The sequence below is a fragment of the Ammodytes marinus genome (genome assembly GCF_949987685.1).
Source record: "Ammodytes marinus genome assembly, chromosome: 7".
Classification (NCBI taxonomy): Eukaryota; Metazoa; Chordata; class Actinopteri; order Uranoscopiformes; family Ammodytidae; genus Ammodytes; species Ammodytes marinus.
This window is the reverse complement of record NC_137211.1, coordinates 27,458,020-27,484,617: the sequence shown is the minus strand read 5'-3', so window position 1 is coordinate 27,484,617 and position 26,598 is coordinate 27,458,020. Positions and strand designations below refer to the sequence as shown.

General features: G+C 41.4%; 1 protein-coding gene across 2 annotated transcripts; it reads left to right on the top strand.

The window, feature by feature from the left end:
- The first annotated feature begins 1,205 nt into the window (after positions 1-1,205).
- arfgef2 (ADP-ribosylation factor guanine nucleotide-exchange factor 2 (brefeldin A-inhibited)) lies at positions 1,206-26,572 on the top strand. Of its 2 annotated transcripts, XM_080030925.1 has the most exons (39): positions 1,206-1,518; positions 2,733-2,763; positions 3,733-3,856; positions 4,025-4,171; positions 4,665-4,844; positions 5,590-5,908; positions 6,161-6,304; positions 6,700-6,830; positions 7,048-7,181; positions 8,286-8,520; positions 8,708-8,807; positions 11,142-11,281; positions 11,597-11,705; positions 12,398-12,584; positions 13,001-13,112; positions 13,229-13,434; positions 13,584-13,668; positions 14,314-14,485; positions 14,955-15,106; positions 15,367-15,495; positions 15,864-16,022; positions 16,449-16,596; positions 17,074-17,170; positions 17,292-17,332; positions 17,427-17,596; positions 17,984-18,135; positions 18,673-18,845; positions 20,107-20,267; positions 20,683-20,813; positions 20,954-21,083; positions 21,287-21,422; positions 21,518-21,656; positions 21,932-21,992; positions 22,170-22,278; positions 22,387-22,526; positions 23,095-23,272; positions 23,480-23,618; positions 24,363-24,480; positions 24,980-26,572. In XM_080030925.1, exons 1-39 carry the CDS (start codon positions 1,341-1,343, stop codon positions 25,130-25,132), a joined length of 5,550 nt encoding a protein of 1,849 aa, XP_079887051.1. In that variant the 5' UTR covers positions 1,206-1,340; the 3' UTR covers positions 25,133-26,572. The 2 variants fall into 2 exon arrangements, 1 of the variants encoding a protein (XP_079887051.1); XR_013844943.1 differs by lacking the exons at positions 22,387-22,526; positions 23,095-23,272; positions 23,480-23,618; positions 24,363-24,480; positions 24,980-26,572 and having other exon boundaries at positions 21,518-21,619; positions 22,170-22,209.
- Positions 26,573-26,598: the final 26 nt, after the last annotated feature.

Here is a 26,598-nt window from a genome sequence, read left to right as displayed (position 1 = left end):
ATAACTGTACTTGTTCTTTGGTAGCACACATAAGTACATATTAGACTGCTCATGAGTCTGAATGCTGAAAGCACTATCTAGTATCTATTATCACCTCTCAGCTCATATATAGGCTACTTATGTAAGCTTTAGCCCTTATCATTTTTGAACAGTGTGCCTGGAAGCACCAAGAAATTCCTTCAACTGTCTCACATACTGCCATGTCATTTTAACATCTTGGATGAAAACACAAATATTTGAAGCTGTGAATTCTCTGGTTTAAACTGTATCCAGACAAATTACACATGCACATTTTCAACAAAGTCGTGTAGTGGTGCTCTCAGTGATGACAGTTTGACAATATTACCTACAGTTTTCTTTATTTTTTTTAAATATATTGTGTCTAAGTTAAGTTTGAATGCTTCTTTGGCAAGGATTTCTCTCTGTCTCTCTATCAACATGAATTGAGCACTTAAGGCTACCAGTTAAATACAACTCATGCTGATTGGCAGATTTAGACTTACGCAGTGACTTTGACACCTGAACAGGGACGACGATGGAAGAACAAACTATACAATCTCCCGATTTCTTACACCAAATCAGATTAGGCGCATATGCCTGGCACTTATCGTGGCAGCCACTCAGTACTGCATTCCTTACTTCTCTCAGTTATTCATCTGTTGCCGAGGCCTCCTCAATTTCTATTGTGGTCTTGTTGACGCTCTCAGGGCTGTGTTTATAGCAACACACCTCACATGTTCCTCTGCTTTGTGTTCATGTGTGCCTTTTGCTGCACTCTTAAAAAGCCGGGTCTGCAATATTGTCTCTCCTTTAAGGTATGACCCTGCTGAAGTCATATGGTTGGAGTCTTAGCACCCATTGTTCAAATTGTAAAAAATATTATAATAACAAAAACTGTATTGTGTTGCTTTGGCGCCATCTGCAGGACATTTAATAAACTTTATTTCCCTTGGGAGGGCTCCGGGACTGCAGCCAGGTAATAGGTTTGATTGGCACCAGCGGAGAAAAGAGCGAACTGTTGCTCAACTCGTGTAACGTTGTAACAGTTGTAAGGTCCAAAGGTCCTCCTTGGTGTGAAATGATCCCGGTTGAGAGGTGGGTTAGGTTAGCTCACTGTCGCGGTGCTAGTAGTTTATAATCATGATGACAGTTGATGGTCACGTGACACGACCATAGGACATGACGTGTAACCAACATGGCGGCGCTGAGCTGAGGTAACAAACTCCACTGGACGGAACATTGATAGCCTGGGCTTTCGTTAACTTTCCGTGACGCCTGCTTATTGGCAGGGCCAGGCTGAAGATGTCAGCGTGAGCAAGGAGAGGTTACAAGACCGAGAGATGCAACAACAACAACACCAGCCATCACAACAGCAGCAGCAGCACTCGCAGTCGAAGACAGAAAACTGTAAAACCAAGAGCATGTTTCTGTCTCGGGCGCTTGAGAAAATCCTCTCCGACAAGGAGGTGAAGAGGAGTCAGCACAGCCAGCTGCGCAAAGCCTGTCAGGTGGCACTCGGTAGGTAGTTTTGTTTGTTATACAGTGGTTTGCCTTGCCTCGTGTTTTTAAGTACAGCTTCAATGAATTAAGAGACAGTGGGACAGCTAGTTAGCCTGCATGAATATTAGCATGAATGGCCTGCATCATGTGTTCAGATGTCTGTTTAATATGTCACGTTAGTTTATTGTGTATTAAGCATTGCTATTACATCTCGGTGTTAATTCTAAAATTCTAAAATCCTGCCTACACGCCACAGTCTGTCACTGTCACCGTCGGTAGCTAGGTAAACAGGCTAATAATCAGCTGTGGTTAGCTAGCTAAACAGACCAATCCCCGTGTTGTACGTAACACTTGTCTGTTACCCACCCCGACATCAGACATCCTAGTCCTGCCTTACACCCAGCCCGGATCCTCTGACGTCTTCGCTTTTTCATTCAGAATAATCAAGGATAGTGTTACACACACATAGACAGACACACAGCAGGTTGTTCATTTCATAGTGGTGTTGCTGCCCTGCCCATCCGTGTCCACCCATCCCCTTCAGATATGGCCCTGACAACTGAATATTTAAATGGATAAGACACAGTTATTTAATTTGTCTAACACAGTGCCTCTCTCTCTCTCTCTGCCTGAGTAAAACAAACAGTTGTGCTTAATTATTAAAGTACATGCAGTTGTGGCTAGGCTAGGTAAGAGGACAATTATTTCTGGTCAAACAGATCGGTGCATTTAATGTGCTTCGTCCGCTCTCTGACACTTTCTCATCATTTGTGATATTAGTAGGACACTCCTTTCCGACCCTCTTTAGGCTATCGTGTGTGTGTGTGTGTGTGTGTGTTGTCCATTACCATAACAACTGTCTGACTGGTGTTTTGTTAAGTCATGCAAGTGTCATGCAAACTTCCTTGTTTCTCTGTTCAAGTATCTCTGGTTCTGCTTGAGCTATTCCTGGTGACTTAATACAAAAAAACATTATTATTTAGACATCTTCTATATCAAGGTCCAGCACTCATTTATACACCATTAATAAGGCAACTCAGCTCACATGTTTATTACATACAATGACATATACATTCCTTGTAGTTACTTCAAATCTATGATCACTTCTACTTAAAACGTGTATATCCTTTGTGTAGCCCTGTGATAAAAGCTATGAAACATATGGGTTGAGCTGAATGGGTCAAAGTTTTGGACTCTTAATAACTTTGAATCTCCTGTGTCTCCCTCCATAGATGAAATCAAGGCAGAACTTGAAAAACAAAAGTAAGTATTGTTATGCACACAATTACTTTCCTGGAATAATAGTAATAAAGTGTGCATAGTCCATTGTCCACTGATTTGAAGGGAGTCATTTGACATGGTTATTGCAGTTGGCAGGACTTACTTTATGTTCCGTTCCTTTTAAAAGCTAAGCTGAAGGAGTGTCCCACTACAAACACAGTGGGCTGTGTACTGTAGAGGGTGTGTTGTGCTGTCCTTCAGTAGCTTGTGCGACATCCTTCTCTCCACAACTAACTCTAGAGGCTCCAGGGCAGGTTCCCAGCACAGAGACAGTTTTCTCTATTAGCTTGTTCAGTATCTTAGGCTGCAAAGAAAAATAGCACTAAAATCCAATGTGCCTATTTTTATATTGTGCTCATGCCTAGTATATTCCTTTTCACATAATTTAAAGGTGCTCTGAGGAACTTTCTGCTTTTGTTAATTCTTGCACGCCCTTTGGACAAAAGCGGTAGTGTTTTTACTATGCCAGCTGACAGCTGTTGTTCCAGGGGCGAGGGAACCATGACAAAGGCATTAAGAAAAACAATATAAAAGTAGCATTCTTTGCGTTGATGGTCTCCATTGCTGTTACATGTCATTTATGATCATCAGAGTAAAAATAAGACTGTTTCAGAAAAATTCAAAAGATCCTCTTAGCACATTTAAAGAAAGCAACAAAATCAAAAGAACTTCAATATTGTACATTTAATTAATCGCCAAAATGATGGAAGGGGCCAGTTCAACTCTACATTAAACCATGCTAAGGTTCAACGCAAAGCTTAAATGCTCTGTAAAAATCTGCTGGGCTATGAAAATCTAAAAGCATAGCTAAATGTTTTGCACAGCATGTACTGCTGGACATACCATTATGTTTCAATGTGACCATTGGTGTATGTTTTATTTTATTTTAAATATGAACAAACAGTGTTATGAAAGCAACCTGCCTTTCATCTCTCCTCTCACCCATTGTAGGGATGGTACAGTGGTCCTACCCAGAGTCAACTACATTGAGGCCGACAAATATGTGCTGCCATTCGAGTTGGCCTGTCAGTCAAAGTCTCCCCGGATAGTGAGCACCTCTTTGGACTGTCTGCAGGTTAATATTCACACACACACACACACACACACAAACACTCACTCACTCACACTCACACACTCACTCACATGTGAACTCATTACATTTTATTTAATTTTTTTAATTTTTTTTTATTAGTTACACTACTCGTTACTGTAAAAAGCAACCTGTGCATTTCCCCCATGGTAGAAGCTGATAGCGTACGGCCACATCACAGGCAATGCTCCGGACAGCGGGACCCCGGGGAAGAGGCTGATCGACCGCCTGGTGGAGACCATCTGCAACTGTTTCCAGGGCCCACAGACGGACGAGGGAGTTCAGCTACAGATTATCAAGGTACACACCCAGTGCTTTGTTTGGTTGCACCTTTTTAGGAAGACCATAACAGTTGCATTGATTAATTTGTCCAGTGTGGAGCTACACAATGCAGTCCATTGATTGGTTGACAGGATCATCATTTACGTGCAAGACATTTCTATTTATTTCCATTTCCTGGTCACCTCTTTTGCTAAAAAAAAACTTCCTAGAGTTTCTATAGTTAGCTATGGTTCATAACGGCTGCTTATTAGTTTTAAAAAAAACATATGGAGAGAGAGGGGGAAGACATGCTGTAAATAGCTAATTCCTATATCTTTAGTTTGACACTCGTCTTTTGAGTCAAAATGGACAACAAACATTTAGATTAGCACCAAACCTACCTTAGCAGAGTATAACAAACATATGCCATGTGAAGTTGTGTGATTTTTCCCACAGGTGCAGCAGCCTCGTCTTCATGACAAGAGATCTTGTCTGATAACTCTTGACTTCTCCCTTTCCCCCCTGTGTCCAGGCCCTGCTAACGGCGGTCACCTCCCCACACATAGAGATCCATGAGGGCACAGTGCTGCTCACTGTCAGGACCTGCTACAACATCTACCTGGCCAGCCGCAACCTCATCAACCAGACCACCGCCAAGGCCACACTCACACAGATGCTCAACGTCATCTTCACACGCATGGAAACCCAGGCCGTAAGATTGTTACTGTGCATCGCAGTAATTAAAGATGTTTACTGTATATCTTAGTCCATCTTAAAGGTGCACTATGCAGTTTCAGGTTAGGGGTATTTGCAGAGCCTAAACATATTTTCTCTTCATGTAATTCTTAGAATTGAATATTTCTATCATCATTTATAAAAACTAAACTAACTAAAACTAATTCATTTAAGGCGTCTGGAACCTAACGACTAAAATATGTTTGTAAACTAAAATGATCACATTTTCCTGTGAAAAAAGTTGGTTTATTCAGTCATGAGAATATATCTTAGAACATGTTCAATTCTGTGACACACCCAAAGTTACATAGTGCGCCTTTTAACAATCTTAATCTTAACTGTGAAGATAACAGCTATGTGGCAGAGAAACGTCTATGACCTTGGTATTATATTTTTAGCCACAACCTCAAAACTTCATAATACCAGCGCATTCAAATTAACAGTGGCTATAAGATTAACCTAGCTACTTTTTTAAATTATTAATAAAATGACCGTTAACACTTAACTATCTAGTGAGCTCACTTGAAACATACAATTGAAAAGCCTAGATCTTTAATTTTTTTACATTGTTTTGAAATGTAGAAGAACTGAATGAATTACTTTTTAATTGAACTATCGTTATCACTTTTCCTCCAATTTTTATCCAAATTGAAAAAGTAAGAACCATATTCCCTTGTACAAAATGTCTCCCTCCTTTTTCTCCTCCTGCTGCCTCTCAATAGTATCTGGAAAGTCAGGAGCAGGAGAAGGACAGGCTGCATCTGCCCCAGCACGACTCCTCTCCGGTCCCAGGGAAAAGGAGGTCGGGCTCCCCCCACTCTGACCGGACGCCCACCCCGGAGCTCCAGGGCTCCCCAGCAGCCAGTACTCCAGATCTCACCACTACCAATACTCCCAGCTCCCCCACACCCCCACCTCCAGCCCCTGACCAGGACCAGGACCAGGACATAGCACCAGACACACAGTCAATCAACGGGGAACCGGAGGGCAGCGATAATGCTCCGATGAATGGAGGAACAGAGCAGGTCACAGAATCAAGAGGTGTGTGTTTGTTAAAGCCTTTTTTTTTGCAATAAAACAAAGACACATACACACAATACACATAGCTTGAAGGTGGATTGCCTAAACATTAGTCAGCCAGTATTAAGCATGAAATAGTCTATATACAGAGTTAAATCAAATACAAACAGTAGCAGAGCACGTCAATCAAGAGGATTGTATAACTTGGGCCTGCATCTTTCAGCTACATTTAAGCTAGAAATGTTTGTTCTTAACTCTTTTCGTTTACCTCAGATTCAGTTTTTGAAGAAGAATGTGAAGAGAAGCCTCCAGCCGCTCTGCCAGCTGAGGAGGATCAGGACAAACCAGAGAGAAATCCAGATCCAGCAGAAGAACAGCAGGGGGATCAAGAGCCAACACAGACACACTGTGAAACAGGTCGGAACGCATTTCTTTATGATAGGTTTGTTTTAGTTCACCAGGAGGACCTGCTGGGGTCAGCTGCAACATTCCAGACCTACAGTGGGTGTAGTAGAGGGCCTGGATCCAAAACTAGCTGGAGAGAATATATCTTCATACTAGCCTGGAAACGCCTTGGGATCCCCCAGTCACAGCTGATTGATGTGGCCCGGGTAAAGCTGTTGGTCCTCGCGACCTGACCCTGAATAACGGATGGATGGATGGATGGATGGATGGATGGATGGATGGATGGATGGATGGATGGATGTTTTAGTTATCCACTCTTTTGTATTGATAAATGTCAACACACTTGTCAACAGTAATTGTTTTCCTTTCATGTTCCTGACCTGAACATGTTGTAACCTCTTGTCCAGGAGGGGAGCATCATCCAGCCCCCCCTGACACGGAGCAGACCCAGGTGGCTCCTCCCACCGTCACAACAGACAGTCAGCAGATGAACGGCATCATTGAAGACCGCTCCTCTGTGTCCTCCACAGACATGCTGGTGAGCACTGTTACTAAGCGATAACATTGATTCTGTTTACGTGCACACACAAGACAATATTCCAAATCAGATGTTTACATGTGCAGTAGCTACATGTACTGTATATTCCAGATGACATGTTAATCAGAGACGTACAGTTTTGAACAAGTTTCTCCTTTTTTTGATGCATGTGTTTTCATAAAAAGTAAGACAGACTTTCTCCATCTTTATTTCCCAGGATGCCGAGGGCCTGCAGGGACCCCACAATGCAGCTCGCTTCTCTCACATCCTGCAGAAAGATGCCTTCTTGGTGTTCCGCTCTCTGTGCAAACTCTCCATGAAGCCGCTCGGTGATGGGCCTCCAGACCCAAAGTACGTCTTTATTATATGCCTCTAAATGAACGCTCACTTGAATAAACGGGGCTTTTAAGTCTGATCACGGCTGAGTCATGTGAAAAGACAGTTTTAGGTTATTTTACCCATCTCATACTCGGTACCCTTTTCCAGTCACTATTACATATTTAATCAATTGTAGCATTTTTCTTCCAAGCCTTTATTTGTATATATTTTTTTTCTTATATCCCAACAAATACTGTACCGTGGACTTGTTACTTATGTATAATCGTATCGTGAGTTTTTAATACGGTCACATCCCTTCCATTTTGACCTGATAGATAGAAAAAAAATAGAAAAGGCTTTTGGCTTTAGGCTCCATGCCTGTCGGTTCTCTACAGGTTAGCTCGCCCCGTTCCATCGTGGTGTGTCTGTCAAGTTTCTAATTACTGTAACATTAGAACCTGAGCCAGTCAGTGTGAATAAGTCAAGAGTAAACTGAGCCCAGAAGAAACACACAAAGTAGTCAGTCTTTCCACTGTTTACGGGGTTGATGGTGAGGCCAAACTTCTATCACCAATGCACCTTTCTGATTGACAAACAGTAGACCTATCACGAAGAGTACAATATCTGGATTGAACAGGCCAATTTGATTCTACTAAGAAAATTCCGAGTTTGGGGAGAGCCCTAACACATAGCATGATGAAACACCATTGTATGCAAGTACATTGCAACACTATGGAACTTTAAAGGTGCACTATGTAACTTTGAGTGTGTCAGAGAAGTGACATTCTCTCAAGCTATATCAAGACTGAATAAACTTTCCTGACAGGAAAATTGGATCCCTGTAACACTGTTTGAAGTTAGAAAGCTGACTGAAAAGTGACTGTTTTACTGTTGTTGTTGTTTTGGTCCACATTTTGGTTACAAACATATTCAAGTCTTACATTTGGTTACAGGTGCCTCAAAATAATTTGTAAAGATAATTAAAGTTCCCTTATACTGCATAGTACACCTTTACGCAGACTTACATTCTGTTATTATTGCTGTTACTGTAGCTATTTGCCTTTTTCTATCTCCTTTTCTATTAACACTTCCAGCTTCACTGATGGCTGTTGGCCTCACTATTGCTCTCCTCTGCAGGTCCCATGAGTTGCGGTCTAAGATTGTCTCCCTGCAGCTGCTGCTGTCTGTGCTGCAGGGTGCCGGCCCGGTGTTTCGCACCCACGAGATGTTCGTCAACGCCATCAAACAGTATCTGTGTGTGGCCCTGTCCAAAAACGGTGTCTCCTCTGTGCCTGAGGTCTTTGAGCTCTCACTGGCCATCTTTCTCACCCTGCTCTCCCACTTCAAGGTCCACCTCAAGATGCAGATTGAGGTAAAAAAAAAAAGAAAGAATGTAGAGACTGTCATCGCGTATACCCTATACTGAAGAGGGAAATAAACATGTTGTTTTATTTAAAAATAAATATCTACATTATAAAGTATTTGTTGGTGCAGCTTTGATTAAAAAGTCCCACTGACATGTCCTTATTTTTCACCCCCTCTCGTCCACTTTGCCTCAGGTGTTTTTCCGGGAGATTTTTCTGACCATCCTGGAGACGTCCTCCAGCTCCTTTGAGCACAAGTGGATGGTCATCCAGACACTAACACGCATCTGTGCAGGTAACACTCATTTCATTTTCTGTCAAGCTGAAACAAAAAAATGTAAAACAAGGCATTCTGAACCAACGTTATCCTGCCCATATCGGTTATTTCGTTTATTATTTAATTTTTTATCATTTTAATGCTTTCCCTCTGTGTGTGTTAATGTACCGTCCCCTTAAAAACATAGAACAGCGTATGTAGTCAAATGACTCCCCCAATCCGCAACATGGAAGAGAACTCAAACACTGAGCAGGGTTCGACATAACGTATAGCCCGATGGCCCGGGGCCAGTAAAATCATATGCAGGGCAAGTTGATTGGCCAGTCACTGTCCCGCCCAGGCCAGTGGCTGGCCAATCACAGTTCAGTATCTTTTTGTAGACTATATCATGGTTCATTGAAATGCGCGTTGAGAGTCGGAATGAAAGCAGTGTTTATTTAAGACTCAATATAATAAACCTAATATAAAATATATTTTTTGATGAAAGGCCAGTGGACAACCGATGCGTGGGCGGACAGGCGGAGCAACAAGCGGGTGCACTCTCGCGCCGTTGGCAGAGCTGCCTACCGTCCGCCTGTGAGTCGACAAATCAATCGACTTGCTTTGCCCCCTTTCTTTCTTCCCACAGCAGAGGTTGAGGTGCAGAAAATGATAACTGCGCTTTTCCTTTATCTTTAATGTTACAGTATTTGCATCCAAGCCCCAATGGTAACACAAATGAGAGGCGTTATTTAAACGCTGTGAATGCGTCTCCGGTGATTGTGTCGGTTGTAGACAGAAACGAACTGAGGGACTCCGCTCACTGTACAGTTCCTATAGTCGCGCAGTTTGGCACTGTGTTTTCAGGCTCGAGACCATGCTCGAGACATTCAATCAGATCGCGGAAGTCTTTCCCATTGAAATCGCTAACGGGGAGAATATCCCCGGTTATTATTTTAGCCACAAACCACAGTTCATCTGCGCGGCGGCTCACTCGCTGGCGAGATCACACGGTGAAACGCTGCTGTGATCGGACGAAGGCATTGTGTGTTTCTAAGGTGATTTAACGTCATAGTCTTAGACGAGCGTTTAACTTATGCTGCATATTTTGCACTGCATTTTTTTTTATCAATAGTTTGAAAAAATGGTCCCACACCGGACTCTTATGTGAAGCTGACACTTCATGGAGAAGTGACACTCCTGCAGCGCGCTCACGACCAGATGAATGAAATCTCCCATTAAAAAAACGGCATAACCCCCTGATTTTCGGATTTCTATTCTATTTTTAAAGTCAACTTGAGCGCAAGTGAAAAACCGGTCATTCGGTCGACACATTCACATCCCTAATGCATATAGAGAAAGTAATAAAAACAGCCTAACACACCACAAAGAATGATCAGACCTTCATCTCTTATTTTTTTTTATGTTTGAACATTTTTTCATTTTTTCATTTGACTTTTATTTATCCTCGAGAGACCAATTGAGGGGTGACCCTCATTTTCAATGACGTCGAGTCAAAACAAATTCAAAACAACAATACAAACAAAATATTCAATGCAAAAACATCAAATGACATGACTTCATGACTTCTGCAGGTGAACTATTCATTAAACTGCCCAAATTCAAGAATAAAAACAATAATCAAATTACTGGACTTTAAAATACTGGCCGACTCTTTCAACATACTTTCAGTTGTAGGCTTCTAATTCAATATGTTTGCCTGGTTTTATATTATGTGTATGAGCAATATCAACATTTCATGTAATTAACTAAAAGAAAAATAACCAAATCTAAAGGGAATATCTATACTGTTACAGTATAGATATTCCCTTTAGATCTGGTTATTTTTCTAATACAGGTATTATAATTATTGACACTAAATTATGAAGAAAAAAAAAGTGTGTGCAGGGCCAGTGAAAATATACAAGGGGCCAGTAAAACTCGGATCCACTGGCCCAGCGGGCCAGTAGGAAAAAAAAGTTATGTTGAACCCTGCTGAGCAACACAAGGAGTTTTAACCTAAGAAAAATGCTGTGTCCATAGCGTTGACACATTTTTGCCTTAGTGAAGACGACATACAACCCCACTTAAAAAATACTGAACTATCCCTTTAAGGTGGAACTAAATTCACATTTCATATCTTTGAATACCTGCTCTGCTTCAACTTGAAGCATCAGGCAGCATTAGATTCACCTGCCATGTTAAGTGTTACAAAAATATTACAGTTCAGAGTTGGTAAGATTGCTGTTGAAAATTGAATGTAAAAGTGGCTCCGGCTCAGACATGGTACCAAAAATGCAAAATTGCCATTGCATTTATTTTCCTTATTTTGAACACAACAGTGTATAATCGCCATACTTTTTCCTCCCCCAGATGCCCAGTGCGTGGTTGACATTTACGTGAACTATGACTGTGACTTGAATGCAGCCAACATCTTTGAGCGCCTTGTCAACGACCTGTCAAAGATTGCTATGGGCAGGAGTGGTCAGGAGCTGGGGATGAGTCTATTACAGGTACTTAAGGATATTCTGTCCTTATGTCGCACATTGTAAATCTCAACCAGTTTTGAATACATAATTTATCTTTCTGGTCAAGAACAGACAATAACATCCTCAATTTGTTTTATAATAATGTTTTACCTGCTAGTTATTACACTGTTTTCTGGATACACCACTATTATGGATCAGAAGCTTGTAGTGTAGCAAAGGGTGACGCAGGATTATTCTGGCTGTAATTTCTACAGTTATGGATTTTCTGTTACACCAATTCTGTGTGTCTGTCTGTGGACTGTGTAAAGTAACTCAGTTGTGTTTCTGTAATATCCACAGGAGCTGAGTCTACGTAAAAAGGGCTTAGAGTGTCTAGTGTCCATCCTGAAATGTATGGTGGAGTGGAGCAAAGACATGTATGTCAATCCCAACCTTCAAGCTAACCTGGGTAAGTATGTTACTGTACAAGTCATTATGTGAATAGTGTCGCACAGCCAGACCAAACAGAACAGCTGGTAGTATGGTCTGGTAACACGCTATGTCAATTCTGAGATTGGGGGTTGCGATCAAACCAATTACAATCAGTTTGGGCGGCGCTAAGCCCAGGTAGCAGCAACATGTCCTTTCAAATGAGTGAAATTTAACCTGTACATACATAACTGTGTGTAGCAAAAGATCTCTTTTACAGTCTATGAGCTAGAGACTATTGGCGTTACAAACACACACACACACACACACACACACAAACACACACTCTCTCTCTCTAAGAAAGGCTTATACAGTCTATGGGCTAGATACTATTGGCGTCACACACACACACACACACACGCACACACACATACACACGCAGCACACAGGTAGCCTACATGCACACTACAAACGCCAACACACCACACACACTCACACACACACACTCTCTCTCTAAGAAAGGCATATACAGTCTATGAGCTAGATACTATTGGCGCTACACACACGCACACGCACACACACACGCACACACACAGCCTCTATGATTGGCTATTGGCCCGATCTCAATTTTTTCTACATCTGTGGAGAGCTATATGAACAATGCACACACAGGAGAGGGGAGGAGAAGTCTAAACATCATGTACTTGTGTGTCTCTATGTTTCGTTCTTCAGGCCAGGATCATCCATGTGACAGTGAGGGTGGAGAGCTGAAGCTCCCAGAACACCTGTCTGTGCGTAGAGACAGCCTGAGCTCCCTGGACTCCACCGTGTCCAGCAGCATAGTGTCCCAGGCCGACCACCCAGAGCAGTACGAGGTCATGAAACAGCAGAAGGACATCATAGAGCACGGCATAGAACTGTGAGACCCTTTTCTTCTCTCCATAGGATCTACGTTAGAATTACTCTGGCTTTTGCCTTTTTCCTCTGTTTATTTTATTTTAAGATTTTTTTTTAACATTAAAGCAAAGACACACACAATATACACTAACAACAACTGATACAGAAAAAAATAAATAATTCATAATAATAGCATAAAGAAAACATAGATTGAAGGTGGATTTCCTAGACATCAGTCAGTATAAAGGATAACGCAATCTACAGAGTAAAATCAAATTACAATCTAAACAGCAGAAGAAGAAGTTAAAGCAAAGCTGTTCCACCCTAGTAAAGGAAATCAGCACGGGGCCCTGTGGAGACTTCCAGTTTAATAGTATCAACTTTTTAGCTGTAACAATGCCAATTTCAAGCAGCGTTTTCCTCTGATTGCTTCCATAGCTTCAACAAGAAACCAAAGCGAGGTATCCAATACCTTCAAGAGCAAGGCATGCTGGGAGCCACGGCCGAGGACATCTCCAAGTTCCTACACCAGGAGGAGCGACTAGACACTGTGAGGGATCACACAAGCTTAAATCAAACAATTGTTGTTGATTTTCCCCAGCAAGAAAAATACATTCATTTAAGTTGACAATAAAACCCCTATCACTTTTCTTTCTGCATCCACAGACCCAGGTGGGAGAGTTCCTAGGCGAGAACATGAAGATTAATAAAGAGGTGATGTACTGCTACGTGGACCAGTTGGATTTCTGTGGACGGGACTTTGTGTCGGCGCTCAGAGTCTTCCTGGAAGGCTTCAGGCTGCCCGGAGAGGCCCAGAAGATTGACAGGCTGATGGAGAAGTTCGCCGCCCGATATCTAGAATGCAACCAGGGGTAAGGCCGCACCTTTAGAACTCCATAAGTGACATGTATTTTTTATTTTTAGACACAACTTTACATTTGCTTAAAACATTTAAAAAATATATATATATTAGACCAGTGCAGTTACTAATGGTTGCCGTGCTATGTGTCCTCTTTCACAGACAGACCTATTTTGCCAGTGCAGACACTGCCTACGTGCTGGCATATTCCATCATTATGCTCACCACAGACCTTCACAGTCCTCAGGTAAGAACAGATTGTTTGGGGTGCGCGTAATGTGTAGTGGTTAGAGCGTCCCCCAATAGAGTCTCAGTCCTCCTCGCAGCAGACCCAGGTTCAAATCAGGCCCGGGTCGTTCTCTGCATGTCATTCCCCTCTCTACTCCATTTCATCTCCGTCTCTCAACACTGTCTAATAATATAGATAATCCTGTTACTGTCATCACCATGTTCATATGTTGGCCATTTATTTAATTGAGAATAAAAATGTGCCTTGACTTTTTGGTGTATTACAGGTGCATCTCAAACAATACTCATGCAAAAGTTAATTTTTACCCGTAATTTGATTCCCTAAGTAAAACTTGTAAATTCTTAATCCATCACTCACAAAGTGATATATGTCAGGCTATTTAAATGTTGTTGATTACGGCTTACAGCTGATGAAAATAATCCAGCATCTCAAAATATTAGAATATTACAGAAGATCAATCTGTTTTTATTATACAGAAATGTCGACCCTTTGAAAAGTATTTTCATTCATCCGCTCAAAACTTATTAGTTATTTTGCATGAATGATTGCATTAATGCGCTGTGTAGGGTTGGGTTGTATGATGGTTTTACTACTCTCTTCGCATCACCCTCCAACTCTTTCTTGATCTCTTTATTTATGCAGGTGAAGAACAAAATGACAAAGGAGCAGTACATCAAGATGAATCGCGGCATTAATGACAGTAAGGACCTGCCTGAAGAGTATCTATCCTCCATATACAATGAGATCGCAGGCAAGAAGATCGCCATGAAGGAGAGCAAAGAGTTCTCAATCACTCCAAAGTCCTCTAAACAGGGTGAGGACTTATCTCCTGTCATATGCATTCTGTTAGCATGACTTTCTTAAATAAAATGGCTGCTCTCTTTGTTTCCCTTGTGAACAGTATGTCAAATATTGGCTTGTAAAAAAGAGCATTTCAAGTTGATGTGAAAGTTTTGTTTTCACTTCTTCTAAATTGAAGGTAAGGGGTTCTAGAACAATTGTGTCAAGAATCCAGACCAATTATTATTTTTTCTTCCTGAATTATCCCTTCAAAATGTATCATTTCAATTGTGGCCATTTTGGAAGATGGTAAAAAGAAAATGAAAAATTGTTCTGGTTTCTTGAGTTGCTCTATAAACCTTCAATTTAGAAGGGAACTAAACTTTTGCATCAATTTGAAATGATAACAACAAATTGCCCATATACAGCCCCCCCACTATTAGCACTTATCACTGTTTGCTGAAAGCCACAAAACCATGAGAAACATTGGTGTTTCCCTCCAGGTGTAGCCAGTGAGAAGCAGCGTCGTCTGCTGTACAACGTGGAGATGGAGCAGATGGCTAAGACAGCCAAGGCTCTGATGGAGGCCGTCAGCCACGCCCAGGCCCCCTTCTTCAGTGCTACACACCTGGAGCATGTCAGACCAATGTTCAAGGTAGTTTTTATTGATTTAACTCCTACGAGGAACTTTTAAATGTGTATGAAAAAGTCAAAAAAAAATCCCCGAAGATCATGAATGACCAGTAACAGCGAACCAGTTCTGGGTGTCTGTGTTAATTTGTGTCACAAAGCCGACGTTATGTTGTGAATGTGATCGCGTGGTATTCACAAAAAACTGTCATTGCTTGCACTGAACAAATCAGACCATTTTTGGACACAGAAATGTACACCTGCTGATTATCTTGTGTCTTGTAGCTGGCGTGGACCCCCTTGCTGGCAGCCTTCAGTGTAGGACTACAGGACTGTGACGACCCTGAGGTGGCCTCACTGTGTCTGGAAGGCATTCGCTGTGCCATCAGGATCGCCTCCATCTTCAACATGCAGGTCTGCTCATCTTTAAGACACCCATTCATTATGTCATCTGTACATGCAAAACAGCTGTAAAGTGTTCATCATGATCTTCCTTATACGTTTTGTTCATTTAAAAACAAATTGGCCCAGTGTTCATGGTGTTAAAAATGCATCATCGAGGGGGAGGAGGGGGGGCACACTCATGGTTTTGACCCCGCCTCCCCCCTCCCCAGAAGCAGCAGACCCGGGTTATAATCTGGCCCGGGTCGTTCTCTGCATGTCATTCCCCTCTCTGCCCCCTTTCATCTCTGTCTCTCCACACTGTCTAATAAAGAAACAAAAAAAATAGATGCCAACAATAAAAACAGGACCGTGTATTAAACTGTCTTTTCTGTCTGTAGTTGGAGCGGGACGCGTACGTCCAAGCCTTGGCCAGGTTCACCCTGCTGACAGCCAGCTCCAGCATCACAGAGATGAAGCAGAAGAACATCGACACCATCAAGACCCTCATCACTGTGGCACACACAGACGGAAACTACCTGGGCAACTCCTGGCATGAGGTGACTGCTGACCAACAGGGTTTATGAGCATTAGTAGCACAGGATAAGACAGGATATGTTATAAAAACCTTTTAGAGAGGTGTTGATTCAAAGGTGTGGTCATTTTAAATGCTGCATGTTGGGCTGCTTTTGTATAAAACTGTTCTCAGATCATCACATTTAGAAACAAATGTATTTACTTTTTTATACTGTTTGGTTTAGCCTTCCTTTCTGCACTATTTAGACTGTATTTATTGTATTTGATCCTTTTGTACTTATTACACCATGGGTCGGGTCATTTCGATTCTTCCGTATGTCTGGCGCATATTGCAGACTCTGACAATAAAGCTGACTTGATTTGACTTTACTTGACAGTTATTGTTAATATAAATAAAACCTAATGCTACTAAGAGTTATTTGTGGTTAATTTCTTCTGTTGTCTTGTAGATCCTGAGGTGTATCAGTCAGCTGGAGCTTGCCCAGTTGATCGGCACAGGTGTGAAGACGCGCTACATCTCAGGGGTGGTCAGAGAGAGGGAGATGGGCATCAAGGGCTTACCCTCTGGGACAGAAGAGTTCATGCCTCTGGGGCTGGGTAAGACACACACACACACACACACACACACACACACACACACACGGCGGAGTCAGACATTCTGGAGAATGCTTGCTGATAAATTAACTTTTTGTCAAAATCAGTAAATATTTCCATGATTCACTACCTGTCTGAACTGTGTGCGCTGAAAAAAAAAATCCAGGGTTAACTAGGCTCTGTAAACTGACATGTAAACCAAGGATATGTAATCAAAGGGGGCTAACTGTAGCTAGCAACGTGCCCGTTAACAGAGCCTAGGCTGTGTATTTAAACCAGACATCAGAAAACACACAGTACTGAGAGGTATTCACTGATTTTGACATAAAAACATTCTCCAGAATCGCTGACTCCACCTTTAATCACATATAATAGCACTCTCACACATTTTCTTTATGATTTTATCGTCACATGTGGTGTGTGTGTGTCTAATGCCAGACTTACATTAGCTTTGTGTTAAATGTGTTTGTGTTTTTGCAGGGAACCTGGTGGGAAGTCAGGACAAGAAGCAGATGGCTCACATCCAGGAGTCAGTAGGAGAGACCAGCTCTCAGAGTGTAGTGGTAGCTGTGGACAGGTAAAGTACTCGGATACAGGACATTAACATTATAATAAATGCATGATCTCTATTAGTCCTTTGTAATGAATGGATGTTACCGTTCCTTTACAAATACTAAAGCTACTTTTAAAACCTGCAGGATCTTCACCGGTTCCACCAGACTAGATGGAAATGCAATCGGTGAGTGTGTTATTCTTCACATTATCACTGTCTGTGTATGTTACCTCAAAAAAGAAATGTATTTATCCTGTTTGGCTGTACAAAATGTTTCCAGTGGACTTTGTGCGTTGGCTGTGTGCGGTGTCCATGGATGAGTTGGCCTCAGCACACCAGCCCAGGATGTTCAGCTTGCAGAAGATAGTGGAGATCTCTTACTACAACATGAACCGAATCAGGCTACAGTGGTCTAGGATCTGGCAGGTCATAGGAGACCATTTCAACAAGGTAAGTGGAACAGAGGGGTGTGTTTTAAAAGGCATTTTATTTTCTAGTAAAGAGTAACCCTGCGTTCCAATCCCCATACTTCTATACTATTTAGTAGGCCAGAAAAAGATTTAGGATGTCCCAATTCATGCACGTCAATTATAGTATGCTGAAAATACGTAAATGCCCCACTAACTCCAATAGCATTTTGGAGTACTAGTCTTTATTCTTGACATTTCTCGACATAATGAAAGAAAATCTTCCTTATCTGATATTTTTTCTCTCCTGTGGCCCAAAAACTCTTCTGTACTTTAGTATGTAGTGTAGTAAAAAGAAAGAGTATGTGATTTGGAACGCAGGGTGAATCTAATGCATATCTGATCTTCACTCATGCCTGTGTTCCTGTAGGTGGGCTGTAACCCTAATGAGGATGTAGCCATCTTTGCTGTGGACTCACTGAGGCAGCTCTCCATGAAGTTCTTGGAGAAAGGAGAGCTGGCCAACTTCCGCTTCCAGAAGGATTTCCTCAGGCCTTTTGAGCACATTATGAAGAAGAACAGGTAAAGCGTGTTGTAATATAGGTGGTGGGTGGAGTACAGACTGTACTTTGTAAGTACACAGGTGGCCTATAGATATTGATAAGCGTCATTGAATTAAGAATGTCTAGGAATGGTTGGGCAAACATGGATAATATACAGTAGATATAGGGCTGGGTTATACAGCAAAAAAAAAATATTTCTTTTTCCATATTGATCAATATCTTTAACACGATATATCATTTGAAGATAATGCTGAAGCCTGAAGAAACCAGAGGGTTCATTAGTTAAACTGTAGAATATAGTTCACTAACATATTTTGGGATAAAAGAATATTGAATCCCATTAAAATGTTAACATTTAACTTCACAAACATGCTTTATCTGCCTTAACAAATCGATATCATAGTTATCAAAGTTAGTTTTATTAGAGATCCACTATTGAGATGGTTTTAATAGACCAGCTCTAAGTAGACATATAGAGGACTTGTGTTTCTCTATTAAAATATGATATGCAGTGTACCTTTAATAGTGTTTGTTTATTTGTTGTCAACACACCCAGGTCGCCCACTATCAGAGACATGGTGATCAGGTGCGTGGCTCAGATGGTCAACTCCCAGGCGGCCAACATCCGCTCAGGTTGGAAGAACATCTTCTCAGTGTTTCACCAGGCGGCCTCGGACCACGATGAGGCCATAGTGGAGCTGGCCTTCCAGACCACTGGGCACATTGTCAGTGAGTATTGAGTACTGCAGCTGCCTCCTGACGGGCGGCCATCTTGGCTCAGGTCATTTATTAAAAACTCAAATGACAGAGGGCTGTTGAAACTGCTCATGTTGACAGTGAGATCTTCAGTCCCACTTTACAGGGTTCCCACAGTCTTGAAACTCCTGGAAAAATTATGACATTATAAAAAAAACTGTTATCCTGGTCTGGAAATGGTTTGGAATGAACTGAATGTTTGGAAAATTTTTGAATTAACTTTACTTTAATTTTCCCTAGTGGTTAAAACACGTTCATAAAAATCTATCGTTATGCAAAATTGTTCCTGTAATAACTATTGTTTAAAATCTAGTGCTGCTCAGCCTACAGATAGCAGTTTGCTTATCTGGAAGAAGTGGTGTTTTAAACCCATTGATGCTAATTTTCATGGCGCGCGCAGCATAGAATGCACTGTCATTGGTTCAAATACACATGAGGTGGGTTTTGTTGATCTTTTTTTTTTATTCAAATCCCTATCCCAACTGGCATTTTCTCCCCAAATCCTCCACCCCAGCATTAAGTTTCAGTTTCGTTTTCATCTCTGTTTGGACCAGCTGATCGGCTCCCGACAGCGGGAGTCAGTCTGCGTTCCAGTTGTACTGGGAAGTCGGATTTATGGTGCCAGTGATAACTGAACTAAATTATAAAATAAAGCTATCTCTTCCTTCCTCTATTTGTCTATCTTTATCTCTCCACTGCACACTCAGTCACTACTATCCATGCTTAGAGGAAGCAGGATTATAACTAATATTTTATATTATTTATTATTTTTTTCCCTCCCCCATCTAATTTTGACGATATTTAGAAAAATGTGTTGGTTTGTAAGCGCTACGGGAGCATGTTTAAATTAAACCTGTGAACCTTACCCTTTAAATGTATTTTATTTAATGTTTCTATGTGCTACACAGGCTTAGATATTAAGGTTTTGGTAGACGTTGACAATTCGTAGTATTTTTTCAGAAAACCCTCAGGCATTAAGGACATGCATCCTAATCAATGGGTTAACAATGCATGGCTTTCGAACGACAAATTTACTGTAACGCATGGCTCAAGAGAAATATTTTAGGCTATAAGGTTATGGAAATTGGGTCAAATTTCATGGAAAAGTTTTAAAAATTCATTGGTTAAAATGTGTGGGAGCCCTGACTTTATAATGATGTGTGATAGTTGAGGGACAGGAGAGATTTAAGATGTCCAAAAGCCAACTTTTTGCTGTTTTTTTTTCTTCCCTCAGTGAGCACGTTCCAGGTGCACTTTGCTGCTGCCATCGACTCCTTCCAGGATGCAGTCAAGTGCCTGTCAGAGTTTGTTTGTAACGCAGCGTTCCCTGACACGAGCATGGAGGCTATCCGACTCATACGACACTGTGCCAAATACGTTTCAGAGAGGCCACAGGTGGGGAAAAACTGAGTTGTGACGATACTAGTTCCAGTGTCTTCATGTATCATATGCAACATAAATACAGGAGCGGTTGTTGAGCAATTAAATTATTGAGTGTCTGGCTCCCTCCGATCATGCAACATACAGAAAAGAACACAGAATCGAATACATAAGACAGACATTAGACAAATACTGCAGGATACTTTTAAGTGCAACATTTTTAAATATAGGAATTAAGTAATATATGCACATGAATATATGAACAGATGTATTATAAACAGACAAAAAGAGTTTGTTTTGGTGTGATGGGGGGGTCTAGTACTTTTGGAAAAAAAAGGTTGTTGTTCAACAGAATAATATTTTAATATATGTTTTTTTGGAATATATTGCACTTTATGAAATGTTCTTTTGTGCTGTGTCCCCTCTGCAGACCCTGAGGGAGTACACCAGTGATGACATGAACGTTGCCCCCGGTGATCGGGTGTGGGTCCGTGGCTGGTTTCCCATTCTCTTTGAGCTCTCCTGTATCATCAACCGCTGTAAACTGGACGTCCGCACCAGGTAGAAGAAAAAAAAACTGCTCATTTTGTGGAATGTAGTTCATATTGTCACTATGGAGACTTTTAGCACACTTTTAACTGCACCTTTGACCTACAAACACCTTCAAGATGCACTAAGTCTTTGTGCTGTGCTTGTGTCAGGGGCCTCACCGTCATGTTTGAGATCATGAAGAGCTACGGTCACACCTTCGAGAAGCACTGGTGGCACGACCTCTTCAGAATCGTCTTCCGCATCTTTGACAACATGAAGCTCCCAGAGCAACAGACAGAGGTCAGAGGTCACTAGGAAAGGGCTCGTCAAGTCCCATGTTTTTTTTAATGGTTTTGACAATCCACCTTGGTATTTGAAGGATATCTTTTTTTTTTGTGATTGGGAGAGGCAGAAGATCTTAAAAACACCAATATTTTTAGGACATAATATATGTTAATTAATCATTTATAGAGAGAAAAAAAAACTCTTTTGTTTGCTTCCAGAAAACCGAGTGGATGACGACGACATGTAACCACGCCCTGTACGCCATCTGTGACGTCTTCACCCAGTTCTACGAGCCTCTCAGTGAAATCCTGCTGGCTGACATTTTCACACAGCTTCATTGGTGTGTCCGACAAGGTGACGGCTCCTAATTCAAATTCATTGTAAGGTTGAAGCAGAAGACCTTTTTTTTAAATTGGACCATTTTAAAGTTGTTTTCCTTCCGCCTGCAGACAATGAGCAGCTGGCTCGGTCAGGGACCAACTGTCTGGAGAACCTGGTCATTCTCAATGGGCAGAAGTTCAGCCCCAGTGTCTGGAACATCACATGCTCATGTATGCTGGAGATATTCCAAAACACCAGCCCTCATGCGTGAGTCCTGTATCACTGTCATTTCAACCGGAGCTTTTTGTCAATTTATCTTCAATTCAATCCGATCTGCTCAAAAATCTTAGTGAAACCGCATGTTGAGGTCTTCATGACACCATAAATTCAGCCAGTTATTTTCTTTTGAAGGCAAGAAACGGTTACAAGACACCTCAGAAGGAAGAAGGAAATTAGGGGAATAATGTTTATGTACTTCAAAGTTATTGAATATCACAACCACTAGTTTTCTGAACTGCCATTCTCTTTACTTTTCACTTCAGTTTGTTGACTTGGCGACCGGCTGGACAGGAAGAGGAAGCTGCTGCAGATGGCAAGCATTATGTAAGGAAATAACCAAAACACACTCATTAACTTGACAATTACAGTACAATTATCTATCACTCTTGGTCTGAAACTTAAGTTACTCTTGGACAGTAATATGATCTATCTTACCAACCCTATCAAAATTATGCTACTAACCTGTGAAATTCAATCATGTTTGCTGGTGTTTGTCTGTAGGAAGCTGATTTTGACACTCAGTCTCAGAGCAGCTATGACAGGGCTCTGTCTGAGAGAGGAAACAGCCAGTTGTCCAGCGATGACACCTGGAAGGGCAAGTCCAATGCAAGTGAGTACACAACATTCACAAGTACACACACACACAAACACACACACAACCTTGCTTGCTGTCCATCCATTTCCTACTCTCAATAAATTTTTTTTCTGTGTTGTACAGGACTTTCAGACCAGAAGCTGTTTGCAGGGCTGCTGATTAAATGTGTGGTTCAGCTTGAACTGATCCAGACCATAGACAACATTGTATTCTACCCAGCCACCAGCAAGAAGGAGGATGCAGAGAACATGGCTGCTGCACAGGTAGGTTACAGCAGTTAGATAGATAGATTTTATCCCAATATGTGAGGCCAAAAGGGCATATTGCTATTGCTCTTACTTCTTCTTAATATTATTCTTCTGACACGCTAGCCCTTCCACAGCGTTGCATGCAAAAATGCAAACATTTAGCAGAATATGTATCCCCACTGTGGATATTGTGTTATTGCTTTTCTATACACAGGAGAGTTTCCCCTCTAGGACCATATAAGTCCACCTCAGTTCATCCCATTTTAAGTTTCAACGCAATCAACACAATTTTTTTTACACAGCCTCTGGGAAAATGAGTAAGATAGCTTAAAAAAACATGGCCGCAATAGAACTCATTGACCATAAGTCCTTTTGAACCTAGCCAACAAGGGGCGCTGCATGTCATTCCCCTCTCTACCCCATTTCACATCTGTCTCCCCGCACTATACATTTTTAAAAAAGCATGGAAAATGCCCCCCCAAAAAAGTAATTAAAAGAAAGAGAAAAAGCTTGATCACTTGCCCATGTAAAACACTTTACTATTTCTAGTTCTTAATCTTCTGTCAACCTGTCTTCCCGTCAGCGAGATGCCCTGGACGAGTGTTCTGCTGAATGTGGTGAGGCTGCTCCAGACCAGGGCATGTACAGACACATGACCTCCGCTCATCTCTTCAAACTGCTGGACTGTCTGCTGGAGTCACACACCTTCGCCAAGGACTTCAACTCCAACAACGAGCAGAGGACAGCACTCTGGAGGGCAGGTACATGACAAAGGAAAAGTCCCCTCATGATTGGACTTTAATGTTCTCTATATTCCACATAAAGTACATTGAATGTTTTAGAAAACATCAAAAGTTATTAGAATGTCCTCTGCTAAAATGACAGATGTCTTAACAGTAAGCCATGCAAAGCCCTCTAATGTTTTATCTTTATTTTTTACCAATGATTGCCTCTCCCTTTGTCCGTAGGTTTTAAAGGGAAATCCAAGCCCAACCTGTTGAAGCAGGAGACTAGCAGTCTGGCCTGTAGTTTGAGGATCTTGTTCAGGATGTGCTCTGACACTCAACTGAAGGACTCATGGCCCGACATCCAGACACGACTGTTGTTGTAAGTACAGGCATTAGACATCAAGTATGTATGATACTATAGAAATATACACATTTAACAACCAAAGACAACATTTAAGGCCCTTCAGCGTGCATTTGATCTGGGACTAAGCACCGCATTAAGTTCAAGGATCGACTGGTGCTCAAAAGGTTGCTTCAATCTAACCTTGTTCAATTGTGGAACCCTATATCTCCAGTTTAAGGGACGTTGTACATGTTTTTATGCATTGTATGTATTTCACACTAAAATGGACAGCTTTTCATTAAAAATAGTGGGTTACTCAAACATGACTAAAAAGTATATATATTGGATTGACAAAATCAACAGTCACCCAGTCCAACATGGGGTTGTGTTTTAAATATAAATACTTTTTGGGCAACAATTTAGCTCTACGGTAGAGGTATAAACTACTCTCAATACTTGTTAATATGATTAAGTTGACAATAAGAAAATATGTAAAATTACCAGACTTATCCTTTAACAGAAAAATGTCTCCACTTGCAATTCCTCAAACATGCAGGCAGTGTGTTACTGCCTGGTTAAACCTTGGTCAAAAAAGGGACCAACTGCGTCACTAGTGGTAAAGTGATGTACTGATGTTGGTTCTGTGTTGAATGAGTTGTTGTATCTTATTATACTCACATCTTATTAGATACACACAGTGTACAGTATTGAGTGATGTGGATGCATCAGTGTTGTGTTGGTCATAACCCTGTGTGTGATGTTATGTGTGTTCTCTCTCAGGGTGTGTAGTGAAGCGTTGGCCTACTTCATCAGTCTGACCTCAGAGAGCCACAGAGAGGCCTGGAACAGTCTGCTCATGCTGCTGCTCACCAGGACTCTACGGCTGCCAGACCACAAGGCAGGAACACACACACACACACACACACACACACACACACACACACACACACACACACACACACACACACACACAGTTGTCAGTATACTGTGTACAGGTGTGAAGAGGACAAGAGTTTGATTGAAGCAGGTCAGGAATGCATCAGGACAAGTATGTCCAACTGTGGATAAATCTGACGAGGCTAAGATTTTCAAGAAAAGCCTAGTGCATAAAATGTATGCAACTCTTGTTGTCATTCTATATTTTCTTAAATATCTTTCATAAACACGTTAGTGTGCTGTAATCTAAGAATGATGCACTGTGGGTGAAGTGCATTGTTCACTGATGATTCATGGCACTGCCCTTCCTTTCTCTATTGTGTGTATCCAAAATATTTCCAAAAACACTGGTTATACACCTTTGGCAAATGCTTGAGTTAGAGGGGATTAAAACACAAACTGTATGTCACTTGGTTGAGTTGTGGGTGCTAATCTACATTGTTCTCCTTTTCTTCTCCCAGTTCAAGCCCCACGCGTCCTGCTACTACCCCCAGCTGTGTGAGATGATGCAGTTTGACCTGATCCCAGAGCTGCGGGCCGTGCTCAGGCGCTTTTTCCTGCGCATCGGCTCCGTCTTCCACATCGTAGCTCCCGAGAGCGGCCTTACATCTTAGTGGGCGGGGCAGAGAATGAATTGAGAAGACAGCGAGACATTGTGACACGTGAGAGACTATTTCCCCCCTCCCCCCTCCACACACTTCTATGACTGGAACAGATTACAGAGAGAGAGAGAAAGAGAGAGAGGGGCTCCAGTGTCAGGAGGAAGGAAGACAACAAAAAGAATATTAGCTTTTCATGTCTCACTTCTTCAACTTTTTTCTACTGCAATCAGCTTGTAGAAAAAAAATCCATCCTCTCTTTTATTTCCACTTCGGCGATGGACAGCACTGTGACCAAGCACTCTCTGCTGCTGACTGTAGTAGTCCATTCATCATTCCCCATGACTCCTTATTTCAAACTGTAACGACTAGAAAAAAAACTGTAAAACACATAATTTATTATTGCAAAACCCTGTATCTGGAATTTGTTAGCTTGACTTCGGTTGTTTTTTTTTGTTTTTTTATATGTAACAAAAAAAACATGAGGAAAGAAAACGGGAAAATACCATTGAATTGAATGAACCTTAACATGTTGACCCCTTTGTGAAAAATATCTTTGGCCACCTGTGCCTGTTCGGAAAATGCTGACGCTATCAGCGTCGCCAACGTATTGTGAGATTTGTGATCGGATCAACATACACGGTGGAAAATCTCAACCACTTATGTATCAACAATTCCCATTCTAAGCATCCTGTTTGCCCGCTTTTATTTTTATCTTCCCTTTTATGTCTGTGTCATTCAATAGCAGGCTAATGCCACTGTTAAAGTTACTGAAACTCAGCAGCATCTAAAAACATCTATTACATGCTATCAATTATCAAACACAGCCTTTTCATTTGAGGGTTAGTTAGTTGACAATGAAAGGTTTGTTGAAAAGGACCGGATACTTTCCTCTGTCATGCATTCCTTTATGTTTTGATCTATAAGCCTTACACTTAAAACGAAATGTACATGGGGTGAACTGCCAATTATTATTATTATTATTACTGCTGGCATATAACACCCTCCCACATTGGCCCTATAAGGTGACAGGGGTTGTGTTTTTCCCACACTCTTTTGTGCATGGGTTGGTCATGTATTAACGCCGCCCAGTGTTAAGTCACATTCAACAGCAGAGTTGAGCAACAGTTATGTCCATGAAGGGTGGAAGAAACCAAAACAATGCATCTACAAAGATTGAACTGGAATCTCTTGTTTGTCCTCGTTGTTTGTTCCATGCCTTGTTTTAAAGACGGATGTATGTAATTATTTAAAAGTGCATTTAAATATTTTTGTTGAGAATCATTCCCATCCTTCGCAACTATGGATGTCGATACCTTTTTCTTCCCTACAACAAGTGGAATTATATATGAAAAAAAACTGTGCAGACTGTATAGTTTTCAATGTAAGATACATAGAAATTAAAAGTGATATATGGTGACGTAATCTTCCAAGTATGAATAAACCTGAATTCTGATCCACTCCCAGTGACTATGGATGTC